Source organism: Neoarius graeffei, chromosome 9 (assembly GCF_027579695.1).
Source record: "Neoarius graeffei isolate fNeoGra1 chromosome 9, fNeoGra1.pri, whole genome shotgun sequence".
NCBI lineage: Eukaryota > Metazoa > Chordata > Actinopteri > Siluriformes > Ariidae > Neoarius > Neoarius graeffei.
The window spans coordinates 69,995,616-70,009,456 of record NC_083577.1 but is presented as its reverse complement, the minus strand read 5'-3'; the positions used below and the strand labels follow the sequence as shown (position 1 = coordinate 70,009,456).

General features: G+C 41.9%; 1 protein-coding gene across 3 annotated transcripts in view; it reads left to right on the top strand.

The window, feature by feature from the left end:
- nrp2b (neuropilin 2b) overlaps positions 1-13,841 on the top strand; it is a 178,494-nt gene that overhangs the window by 63,921 nt on the left and 100,732 nt on the right. For all 3 annotated transcript variants that reach the window (XM_060930179.1, XM_060930178.1, XM_060930180.1), the window contains exons 4-6: positions 6,194-6,421; positions 8,621-8,776; positions 11,656-11,825. In XM_060930179.1, the coding sequence (XP_060786162.1) occupies positions 6,194-6,421; positions 8,621-8,776; positions 11,656-11,825 (554 nt within the window). The remainder of the gene's footprint in view (positions 1-6,193; positions 6,422-8,620; positions 8,777-11,655; positions 11,826-13,841) is intronic.

Genomic DNA, 13,841 nt, shown 5'->3' with positions numbered 1-13,841 from the left:
AATAAACCGGTTGTGATATGAGTACAGTCTGTTATTTTAGAAGATAAATTTAATATATAATTTAATATATAGCCTAATAAAAAATAATATTTTATAACATAATATCACGACATATTACTGTCTGTAACTGTTCGTCACTAAAGCGTTTTCTAAGATCATAATGTCTGATATTATTATTATTATTTTTTACACACACAATAAGCGCGTGTGCGTAAAGTTATAGTAAACCACCCCCTGCCTTTTTTTTTTTTTTTGAGTCGCCGGACCCACCCACCTCCTGCGTTCCGGGACCTCCCACTTCACAAATTAAGCCCTGCCTAAAATCATTACATAACTTATTTAAATAACTATAGGCCTATCATTAATAATAAAACACAGGTCAATCAAGTTTATCAAGCTGACAGTTTCACTCCAAATCAGCAAATCCATTGAATTCCTCATCCTTGGTGTCGCTTCTGAACAACTCTGCGAACTCCAGCGGCAGACGAAGCGCCGTTTCCTCTTCTTCTGCGTGGCTGTCGTCAGACTCAGCATCAGCTCCAGTTATTCCGCGGTGAAAAACAAACAAACATATATACGTCGCACCGGAGTATAAGTCGCATGGCCAGCCGAACCATGAAAAAAAGTGCGACTTATAGTCCGAAAAATACAGTAATTGGACAAATTAAATAATTGTAAATAAAATGTTCTTTTCTAATACTTGGTTGAAAACCCTTTGTTGGCAATGACTGCCTGAAGTCTTGAACTCATGGACATCACCAGATGCTGTGTTTCCTCCTTTTTAATGCTCTGCCAGGCCTTTACTGCAGCGGTTTTCAGTTGCTGTTTGTTTGTGGGCCTTTCTGTCTGAAGTTTAGCCTTTAACAAGTGAAATGCATGCTCAATTGGGTTGAGATCAGGTGACTGACTTGGCCATTCAAGAATATTCCACTTCTTTGCTTTAATAAACTCCTGGGTTGCTTTGGCTTTATGTTTTGGGTCATTGTCCACCTGTATTATGAAATGCTGACCAATCAGTTTGGCTGCATTTGGCTGGATTTGAGCACACAGTACGTCTCTGAATACCTCAGAATTCATCCGGCTGCTTCTGTCCTGTGTCACATCATCAATAAACACTAGTGACCCAGTGCCACTGGCAGCCATGCATCATTCCATCATTCTGGTAGAGGTTGATCTTGGTTTCATTTGTCCAAAGAATGTTCTTGCAGAACTGTGCTGGCTTTTTTAGATGTTTTTTTTTTTAGCAAAGTCCAATCTAGCCTTTTTATTCTTGAGGCTTATGAGTGGCTTGCACCGTGCAGTGAACCCTCTGTATTTACTTTCATGCAGTCTTCTCTTTATGGTAGATTTGGATATTGATACACCTACCTCCTGGAGAGTGTTGTTCACTTGGTTGGCTGTTGTGAAGGGGTTTCTCTTCACCATGGAAATTATTCTGCGATCATCCACCACTGTTGTCGTCTGTGGGCGTTCCGGTCTTTTTGCATTGATGAGTTCACCAGTGCTTTCTTTCTTTCTCAGGATATACCAAACTGTAGATTTTGCCACTCCTAATATTGTAGCAATTTCTCGGATGGGTTTTTTCTGTTTTCGCAGCTTGAGGATGGCTTGTTTCACCTGCATGGAGAGCTCCTTTGACCGCATGTTTTCTTCACAGCAAAATCTTCCAAATGCAAGCACCACACCTCAAATCAACTCCAGGCCTTTTATCTGCTTAATTGAGAATGACATAACGAAGGAATTGCCCACACCTGCCCATGAAATAGCCTTTGAGTCAATTGTCCAATTACTTTTGGTCCCTTTAAAAACAGGGTGGCACATGTTAAGGAGCTGAAACTCCTAAACCCTTCATCCAATTTTAATGTGGATACCCTCAAATGAAAGCTGAAAGTATGGACTTTGTGTCCATATCCATTATATAACTATAACTTGAATATGTTTCAGTAAACAGATAAAAAAACAAAATTTGTGTCAGTGTCCAAATATATATGGACCTAACTGTATGTTCGAATACCTGGGATGCTCTGAGAGAGCAGACCGACCCTGACTGCTTCCTTTGGGATGGCAGCTTGTTTGGTTGTTCTCCAGTCTCTATCTCCATGAAATAAAAAGTCGGTTTTGCTTTAACCTGGCATGTACTGAGGAAAGGGGGAAAAGTAGAGTGAAGGAATACTGGGAGAAAGAGAGTGCAGGGATGGGGGTATAGAGAGTCACAAACAACAGAGGTATGAAATATGAATTAGAGAATTGCTATCCCTGCTCTGAGAGAGCTGATCACACAGACAGAGATTTCCGCTGTAGAAGTCGGTCACACATCTTTTATAGAAGCATCCCGGAGTGCTCAGCACAGAACCCTCATAAAGCCCTGCTGTCTGGGTTTGAAACAATAACCCCGCAGGTGGGCTTATTCTGTACTTTTTTTCCTTTTATCTTCACAAAGAGGAGCGCTTATGCTTGGGAAAAAGACTGATGCTCTCATCTCTGAAGTGTGTATGTGTAAAAGACTGTAAGACTTTTTTTTTTCTCCACTCTGTCAGGCAAGCTACATTTAAAAACTAAATAAATAAATTGACTTACTCTATGAAAAACTAATCAGCCATATTAAACTTCTTTCAGCGAGCTGAATTACAAGCTTTATGGCAAATATTGCTTAAAGGCTGCACGAAATGGTTTCATAGTAGTGATTTGGTTCTGTATTTTGATGTATTTCCTTTTGAAACAGGAAGACAGAATGACATGTTGAAGTGTCTGTCTTATTCTTAACTATACAGTGCTGAGCGTAAATGAGTACACCCCCTTTGAAAAGTAACATTTTAAACAATATCTCAATGAACACAAACAATTTCCAAAATGTTGACAAGACAAAGTTTAATATAACATCTGTTTAACTTATAACGTGAATGTAAGGTTAATAATATAACTTAGATTACACATTTTTCAGTTTTACTCAAATTAGGGTGGTGCAAAAATGAGTATGCCCCACAACAAAAACTACTACATCTAGTACTTTGTATGGCCTCCATGATTTTTAATGACAGCACCAAGTCTTCTAGGCATGGAATGAACAAGTTGGTGACATTTTGCAACATCAATCTTTTTCCATTCTTCAACAATGACCTCTTTTAAGGCCCGGTCACACAGCACTCCGCGTCTATATCACGTACAAAAAGATACAAAAATCAGGTGGACGTGGTCGTAAGTGGTAATTTTTGGTCAATTTTGGCTTTGCCGTGCTTTGTACGGGGTATGGCCGTCGGCGGCTGTTTCACTGCCATAGCACTGCCAAATCACGGGTAACCGCGGCTCAGCGTCGTTGGAAGAGCGGCTTGCTGCGCATATAAAAGCGGTAGGATATGTTGAGCCTGTATCAGTTGGTTCTGTTGGTGCTGGAGCATTAAGATGAGGACATCACAGCGTTGAGGGTTCATGTTCACCCCTTGACATCTAGACTGCAAGTGCCGAGGTCTCAGAAAATTACGGTATTTACATGCCGCAAATCAGAAGTGATGCAGAAGTGATTAGACAGTGATCAATCGAATTTAGAACTTGTTTGAGACGTCGTTTAACGGGCTTAGACAGTGCTATGTACGCGGAAAAATCCATTTCTCAGTGATAAGCCGCTAAACACACGCTATATCCCGTGATACCAACGCGTAACACCCATCCGATGACCGTGCTCTGCCCGTGATAGACCGCCAAACTTTCGCGTCTTACCACGTCTCCCCAAGTTTTAATAACGGCCGGGACACTGATTATCACGTGTTTTTCACCTGTGTTGCACGTCTTTACCACGTGTGCCGGCCGTGGTTGTCCGCGGTCTAAAGTTTTGAGCAGTCCAAAACTTTTTGCTGCGTCCGACGCCGTTCCGATTTTCCCCTGCGTCCTGTCACGTCTGTATATCGACTGTAACATGTCTTAACTTCGACATCAACACGAACAATATCGTCTGCTTCACGGGAGAGCACTTTTTGACGGGTTTTGGCCGTGATAAAGCCGTAAAGCGATGTGTGACCGGGCCTTTAGTGACTGGATGCTGGATGGAGAGTGATGCTCAGCTTATGTCTTCAGAATTCCCCATAGGAGTTCGATTGGGTTCAGATCAGGAGACATACTTGGCCACTGAATCACTTTCACCCTGTTCTTCTTCAAAAATCCAACAATGGCCTTAGATGTGTGTTTAGTCATGTTGGAAAAGTGGACAACGACCAAGGGCACAGAGTGACGGTAGCATCTTCTCTTTCAGTATGGAGTATCATCTGTGAATTCATGATGCCATCAATGAAATGCAGCTCCCCGACACCAGCAGCACTCATGCAGCCCCACATAAGGACACTGCCACCACCATGTTTCACTGTAGGCACCAGGCATTTTTCTTTGTATTCCTCACCTTTGCGACACCATACAGTTTTGAAGCCATCAGTTCCAAAAACATTTATCTTGGTTTCATCACTCCAGAGTATAGAGTCCCAGTAGTCTTCATCTTTGTCAGCATGGGCCCTGGCAAACTCTAGGCGGGCTTTTTTGTGCCTGGGCTTTAGGAGAAGTTTCTTTCGTGGACGGCATCCATGCATGCCATTCCTCTGCAGTGTACGCCGTATTGCGTCACAGGGAATAGTCACCCCAGTTTGGCTTTCTACTTCTTTAGATAACTGCAGTGAACTTGCATGCCGATTTTCTTCAACCCTTCTCATCAGAAGACGCTCCTGTCAAGGTGTTAACTTCCGTGGAAGACCTGGACGTCTCTGTGAGATGGATGGAGTTCCATCTTTCTTAAATTTTTGTACCACTTTTGCTACAGTATTCTGACTGATAAGTAAAGCTTTGCTGATCTTCTTGTAGCCTTCACCTTTGTGGTGTAAAGAAATTATTTTCTTTGGGGAATTCTGAAGAGACAAGTTGAGCATCGCTCTCCATCCAGCATCCAGTCACTAAAAGAGGTCATTGTTGAAGAATGGAAAAAGATTGATGTTGCAAAATGTCGCCAACTTGTTCATTCCATGCCTAGAAGACTTGGTGCTGTCATTAAAAATCATGGAGGCCATACAAAGTACTAGATGTAGTAGTTTTTGTTTGGGGTGTACTCATTTTTGCACCACCCTAATTTGAGTAAAACTGAAAAATGTGTAATCTAAGTTATATTATTCACCTTACTTTCACGTTATAAGTTAAACAGATCTCATCTCATCTCATTATCTCTAGCCGCTTTATCCTGTTCTACAGGGTCGCAGGCAAGCTGGAGCCTATCCCAGCTGACTACGGGCGAAAGGCGGGGTGCACCCTGGACAAGTCGCCAGGTCATCACAGGGCTGACACATAGACACAGACAACCATTCACACTCACATTCACACCTACGGTCAATTTAGAGCCACCAGTTAACCTAACCTGCATGTCTTTGGACTGTGGGGGAAACCGGAGCACCCGGAGGAAACCCACGCGGACACGGGGAGAACATGCAAACTCCGCACAGAAAGGCCCTCGTCAGCCACGGGGCTCGAACCTGGACCTTCTTGCTGTGAGGCGACAGCGCTAACCACTACACCACCGTGCCGCCCTTAATATTGCATACTATCAACCCAAATGAATGAAACCTGCTAGAAGGGAATAAAAGACGTGTTTTTATTCCATGGAAAAAGTGTCCTGTATGCTTAATAATATCGAATGTTGTGCTTCTATAAAGTGGCTGAAAATGTGCAGCAGTCAAAAGATATTTCTTACATTTCTGCACAAGCGTCAGTATTAAGTCAAGTCAAGTTTATTTGTATAGCGCTTTAACAATAAACATTGTCGCAAAGCAGCTTTACAGAATTTGAACGACTTAAAACATGAGCTAATTTTATCCCTAATCTATCCCTGTATTATCACTGACTAAGAGTCAGAGCCATTGCAGCTTCTCTGTACAGGCAGTGAATGAGTATTGACAACAGCTCCAAGGTCAGGATATCACTGTCATTCAGTTCTTTTGCAGATAGAGCATTTTTCAGCGTAGATTGAAGGCTACGCTGTGATGAATGATCTAATATTCACAGGCTTCAGTGTGTTCCATCAGGCAGCTCACTCGCAGACTGTCAACCTGTGTGTGCATGTAATGGATACAGTTAGCAGCCAGCTCTTAGATTATCGCAGCAGTGAGTGTGTATAATCTGTGCCGTGTTTCTGCTCTTCTTTAACCCCAGTTATCTCCTGCGTTTTTAGGTTCTGACTGCTCCAGAAACTTCACCAGTCCATCAGGCGTGATCGAGTCACCTGGTTTTCCTGACAAGTACCCTCACAACTTGGAGTGCACCTTCATCATCATTGTCCCTCCCCACATGGAGGTCACACTCACCTTCATGACCTTCGACCTGGAAAACGACCCTTTGCAAGGTTCAGAGGGCGAGTGCAAGTACGACTGGTTGGAAGTGTGGGACGGCCTGCCGCAGGGTAAGTCTAGACGCTTGTAATCCTACAGTACGCCACGTGCCGTAGTTTTTTTCTGCCAATTGGAATTAGTGCCCTGGTGTTAGTCTGGAGCTGCCAGTGGTGCACAACAGATTGCATTTAAGAGGATTTGGGTCCACCATCCTTTTGACCTCATTGTCTGGTTTCATGCAAATCTGTAGCCTCAATTCCACATAAAATCAGAATTCAGTCATCATGCCGATGTTGCCGCTGCATAGCAACATAGTGTGCTGTTCTTGCTAACCATCTGGCTCGGCGGTGTGCCCATCTCAAAGCCAAACGCCTTGTGCCCAGACTGACAGCAGCCGTGCCAGTGTAGAGCTGAGCCATGACGCTGCCATGATGCTGAGCCCTGCAAGTCTAATTGTTATTTTAGAGCGGTGCGTTGGAAGATGAAAGCACAGCCTCAGGCCTCACTGCCTTATCTCTGCCAGTCGGACCACGAAGCCACTGCACCCATATTATTCTATAACGAGAGGGGCTGAGAGGAGGGTAGGCAAGAGAAAAGACACTGACGGAGAGAGGAAGCGTGCTGGTGTTAACCCTTATCAGTGGAGTAAAAATAGGGCGTGAATAATACTAAAATAGGATTTAATTCCTGTCTTATATTCTTTCTTTTTTCAATCTCGTGTAATAGTGTCACATTCCTGAGTCATTTATTCTTCAGCCCCTATGGAAAATCAATCCTATACCAGAGCCAGATTTCTCTCTCTCTCACACACACACACACACACACACACACACACACACACACACACACACACGCACACACACACCTCATACAGATGAGTGCTGCTTTCTAGATAAGCCACTACAACAGGATTTGAAGATGAATACTGAGTACTGAGAATCATTGAAGTCTAAAATGACTTTCACCATCAACTTCATTACAAGCGCTTATCCTTCACTCCTCAAGAGCTGGAGCTCTCCTCCCCCGTAACAGACTACGATCGATCAATGAGCCGTCCGCTCATATACGAGTGGATACATCCAGAGATCTGAAAGCTGCGAGTCCTCTGAGGATAGAGATCAGCCCTTGGATTTAACTGGCTGCCTCACATTTATTTCACACTACATCTTGTTTCGCCGACTGTCCTAGCTGTCAGCAGAGAGAATGAGTTATCCGCAGCGTTTGTTCAACAGACATTTCTACTTCAGATCTCCTGTGTCTCGTAAAAGGGAGGAAAATCTATGAGGGTAATCAATAAAGAGCTATTTCTCTTGTGTTTTGTTTGTGTGTGTGGGTGTTGCGTTCTATATTTTAGGATACTGGGTCACTTCCTAAAGCATGGCTAAAATTAATGAAAGGTACAGTTTGGTTACAAAAAAAAAGTTTATACCAAAAGTAAAGGATGAGGTAAGACAAAGACCCATTAGGATAAGGAAAGTGTGTGTGTGTGTGTGTGTGTGTGTGAAAGAGATGGATAACTCTATTTTGAAGATAAAGTCCCTCGCTGTGAGAAGATTAGGTCTTTGTCATGTGACTAAACAGCCGGACCAGGTAAAGTGAAACACCTCATTAGAGAGAAGTCCCTCTCCGCCTCACAGTGACTACAGTAGCAATGCACATCCATCCATCCATCCATCCATCCATTATCTGTAACCGCTTATCCTGTGCAGGGTCGCGGGCAAGCTGGAGCCGATCCTAGCTGACTATGGGTGAGAGGCGGGGTACACCCTGGACAAGTCGCCAGATCATCACAGGGCCGACACACAACCATTCACACACACATTCACACCTACAGTCAATTTAAAGTCACCAGTTAACCTAACCTGCATGTCTTTGGACTGTGGGGGAAACCGGAGCACCCGGAGGAAACCCACGCGGACACGGGGAGAACATGCAAACTCCACACAGAAAGGCCCTCGTCAGCTGCTGGGCTCGAACCCAGAACCTTCTTGCTGTGAGGCGGCAGCGCTAACCACTACACCACCGTGCCGCCCCAATGCACACACCTGACACATTTTTTTCTCATGGGTCTATTTTTCCCTTGGGCGCTACCATCGTCTACCTGGTTGGATTTAATGCTTTGAAGTCCAGCCTTGAGTGAGACTGTCTGGGAAATATGAGGGAAAAAGTCTGTTGTTCATTACCCAACTGGGTGAGCAGCTCAGGATGCAGGATATTAGTGTAATTGCTGAGTGGGATGATCAGATTTTTTCAATTTGTGTGTTTTGTAGTTGGACCTCTCATTGGGCGCCACTGTGGGACTAAAATTCCCCCTGAAATCCAGTCGTCCACCGGAATTCTCTCGCTCACCTTCCACACAGACATGGCTGTAGCAAAAGATGGCTTCTCTGCTAGCTATAACATGACGTTAAAGGAGGTTAAGGACAGTAAGTATTGTTTGTTCTGAAGAGGTTTTTGAATTACAGTATTTTTTTTTGCCTGAATTTACCAAGCGACTTGGGAATTTCACGCACCATCTTCAAGGTATAGCCATTTTTGCTGGTTTGTTCTAAAGAGATGACAGAAACAGACAACATTTGTAAATGCTGTGGTATGAATCACTACTACTACCACCATCAGTAATGCTCATCATCATCATCGTGAACATGAAGTATGGTGTGTAGCACTGACTGGATATTTGTTCCTTAAGCAACCTGTTATATATTTGGGACACTATATTTTGTAGCTTTGTTCCCATTGGTGGGTTAAAGAGGTGCATACGGTATATACATACATATATATGGACACAGGTATTTTTCTGGGAAATATGCCACTCGTATTTTTCATACGAGCTACACCCGGGACATAAATCTCAAAGTGTCACTCGTGAGGAAATCGATTAATTATTTTTGATAAATTTGGGCACTTTTTTGTGTGTGAATCTGTCTATATAATATAAAGAACATCACATGTTAGTTTGCAGATAGGAAGTTTATCTTTTCATGTTGAAAAATTCACATTTTTCATATGAAATACATCGCGGATATGAATGACATACACTACCGTTCAAAAGTTTGGGGTCACTTTGAAATGTCCTTATTTTTGAAAGAAAAGCACTGTTCTTTTCAATGAAGATCACTTTAAACTAATCAGAAATACACTCTATCCATTGCTAATGTGGTAAATGACTATTCTAGCTGCAAATGTCTGGTTTTTGGTGCAATATCTCCATAGGTGTATAGAGGCCCATTTCCAGCAACTCTCACTCCAGTGTTCTAATGGTACAATGTGTTTGCTCATTGCCTCAGAAGGCTAATGGATGATTAGAAAACCCTTGTACAATCATGTTAGCACAGCTGAAAACAGTTGAGCTCTTTAGAGAAGCTATAAAACTGACCTTCCTTTGAGCAGATTGAGTTTCTGGAGCATCACATTTGTGGGGTCGATTAAATGCTCAAAATGGCCAGAAAAATGTCTTGACTATATTTTCTATTCATTTTACAACTTATGGTGGTAAATAAAAGTGTGACTTTTCATGGAAAACACAAAATTGTTTGGGTGACCCCAAACTTTTGAATGGTAGTATACAGGCTTGTAGTACTCGAGTCCAGGACTCAGACTCGAGTCCGACTCATGCCCTAATTTTAAGGACTCGTGATTTGACTTGGACTTCAGCAATGATGACTTGGACTCGGACTCGTGCATTAACTGCATTCGGACTCGTAAATTGGAGACGAGGACTTGGATTTTTTCTTTATTTTTTGGAACATGCCATAATAATTTGGCATAAGATATTTATATCTACATTAATTTTGTACTAATTTCATGCAAGAGTATCACACCCGCACGCCTTGGCGCGTGCATCAGATAGACTCTCGTGCGCACGCCAAGTGGACTCTCTCACGAACGCGCTGAGATATTTAATATTTAAATAATATTGGCTGTCGTTGAGTGATATATCGGATATATTCCATTCAGCTAGCATGATATTGAACAAATCAAAGATGAGTTCAATATCATGCTAGCTGAATGGAATATATCTGATATACCATGAAAAAAAGCCAGCCAATGTTATTATTATCCATACACTCTCCTTTTGGGTGTTCAATGCGTCTTTCTCTTTCAAAATTCTCTCAAATTCTTCTGTATTTAACGAAGCAAACTTGGCGGCCATGTTTGTTTACAAATTGTCACAGTCACTCGTTAGTGCAGAAGTTTTACATTTCTGATATGCGACGTCATGTTGTCTTAACAACCATGCAATATCGTAAACCATATCCAACACTCATTCTCCATTGTATAGAGTGACGTAATACACATAGGATAAGCGATATGCTAACAATATTGCATGCTATCAAACCAAATGAATGAAACCCGCTAGAAGGGAATAGAACACGTTTTTATTCCATGGAAAAAGTGTCCTTATGTATAACAATTCCCGAAATTTCACTCCGATGACGTCAATCCCAGTGTTTTCCCACTGACTAGACACGCATTGTCAAAATGGCAAACCGATTCTTTTGATTAACTTGTGTGGGGTTTTTTTTGTGGATGTGTCCATATAATATAAAGAACATTACATGGTGGTGTGAAGATATGAAGTTTATCTTCTCATGTTGAAAAGATTTTCACTCATTCGCTTCACTCATTTCTGAATATATTCACCACTCAAAGATAAACTTGATATATTTGCATGGGCATGTAATATCCCCTATATATCCCATGATGTACACAGCTTCATGGAGAACATGATGGAATAATGACTACTGAAAGACTCTTTCTAAAAGGTAAAACAGAGTCTGTTACAAATTTACATTTTACAATTTCGATTTTTTTTTCCAGTAAACTGCAATTGAATAAACCAGAGAATAAATATAAATATTTTATAGTGAACAGTAAAAAGGTACTGTGTGCCACAAACTTGTCCAGCAGCAATGCAAAAAAGAGTAATGTTCATAAAATACTATTAAAAGAGCCATAATTTATTTGGCTGTCGGACACAACGCTGTGAGCAGTAAAATCTTTTGAACTACTTTTTTATAACAGGGATTGCACACCATTCATCATTCATACAGCACTAAAACGAAAATATGTAACATTTACTCCTGTTTCAGTCAGGATACAGAAAACATGACACTTCCACAATGGTTAAAGATGCTTTCAATCATCAATATTTGTCTTTAACAGCAGGGAAGCGTTTTTTTTTTCAGACTACAGTACATACACAGCATGAATGTGAAAATCAACCTGAAACAGAAATTAAGTAGTAAAGCAGGATATGTACCCTCGGTCTTTAGTAGCTGATATGCTGTGTGTCGTATTTTAGATTTTCACTGTAGCTATCCTTTTGGGATGGAGTCAGGCCGGATCACAGACAACCAGATCACAGCGTCTTCGTCATTCGTCGATGGACTGTGGTCTCCACGGCAGGCTCGTCTTAACTACGACAACAACGCCTGGACGCCCAGCGAAGACAGCAACAAAGAGTACATACAGGTGAGCTTCCACCAACCACAAAGGTTCATTCGTGCTGTCTTTCGCACACAACCCTTCTCTATTTCTGTCATTCTTGCTCTCATACACAGAAGGAAAATGCCATAACCTTTTCTAGGTGCCTCCATGTTTTATTAACAGGCCACGCAGACAATGTGCACAGAAGGCAGAGGCTTAGGAGACGCTGGGTTGTTGTTAGCGTGGAAAGTAATGAGTGCTATATTCTCTCTCACACATCAATCTGTCTTTTCTTATTTTATGGCAGTAAGGGCTTTTGGAAATAATTTTGCTGCAGACATACTACAGCAAGGATATTCAAGTAAAATTTGTGAAGGTCCGGTTTCATGAAAGTCCTTGCTTAGAACATCCTGGATAAGTGACTAATATGACTGCATGGCAGTTTCCTTTGAATGCTTAACCATTATGGATTGCTTCATGTGGATTGTTTTGTCGTGGTGCTTCATGCAGTCCTTTAAGTGGGCCGGTACACACCGGTACGCAGTACCGCCACTTCTAGGTTTAACCCCGGTGTACCGGGACTTCTCACAAACTCACAGTATCCTCTCCATATCAGAGTGTTTCTTGGCGATTCATTATAACATTTAAACTACATTACCCAGGGTGCACTACGCGATGCTCGTGGGACTACGTGATGCTCACTCGCTTGTTCATGGAAAAGTCGGAAACAACAAATGGGAAAAACGAAACAAAAACAGGGCAGTAATTTTGGCATGGCTACAAAAGGGCACAAAGAGAATGAGAGTCGAAACGGAGTCGGATGATGACACAGCTCTTCAACAGTCAAATTCTACCGCGGCAGAAAATGCAGGTAGGGAGCGGCAAGCTAACACTAGCGCGTCTGCTAACAGAGAAGAGCCTGTTGCTATAGCAACACTTGTTGCTACCGATACTCCAGCCAGTTGCAACGTTAACAATAACCTCCATCAACATAAATGGCCAGACTGTTGGTCAAAGCATCAAGTACAGTATTTTTGCTCATGGAACGACTGGCTTATTTGTAAAGACAAAAAGCTTGGGTGTAAGATATGTAGCCGCCCAACTCGTAATGCCAACAGGTGAATATGGGGAGTACTGACACTTACTTTTTCCACTTAAAGCACTGGCTTCATGTGACCACTTTTGGCTACAGATGCAATACTTCGATCGGATTTGAAAATTCTTTACTGACATAATGCCTCTGGCCCTATAGACAGTCTCTGGTCCAAAAAGCTTCCTTGAGTTAAATAATTTCCATAAATTCTTGCATGTATGAATATATTTGGACAGGGTGCAACAGAGGATCTGCTACAGAAACCGTGCTGTTTCATGTTTAAAGGAGATACGCAGAACCTTTATTTTTAAATACATTTCTGAGTGGATAGTATCTCCATCCTTGACTCTTGTATGCTGCATAAATGGGAATTTTAAAAAATATATTTTTGAGAGTTAAAATCGACCGCAAAGTTGGCACTGGAGCTGCCCCGCTGAGCCAGCCAGCCCTGAGTGCGTGATGTCACAGCGGGAACCGGTTTTAAGGCCGAGGTCTTTTACAGCTATAGACCAAAGTCATATAAATAAACATTTACCGGTATGGTGAAAGTAAGAAATACCGTTACCGACTTGCTCAACTAAGACTGATTTGACTTCATTGATTGTGGGTTGACTCTCATTAAAACAGGATAGGTGTTATAACTTATGCAACGTACATGTACATGCATGCATTTTCACTGATAAAATGTAAAAGGCTAATTAAATAATCAGATGAACTGAGACAATCACATTCTGAAGCAAATTAAATAATCTTATACCGGTAACTTAAACACACAATACAAGTTACATGTATTAATCTAAATGCAGGTAAACAACGAGTGTTGTTGTTTTTGTTGTTTTGTATCCAAATGAGAGTCGCATCTTACCCATCTGTGTTCTCGCTTCTTGAAGGCCGACCTTGTGGCCGATTGTTTTGAAACAATCTGACTTTCAGTTCATTCAGTTCTCCATTCATTCACTTCTTCCACG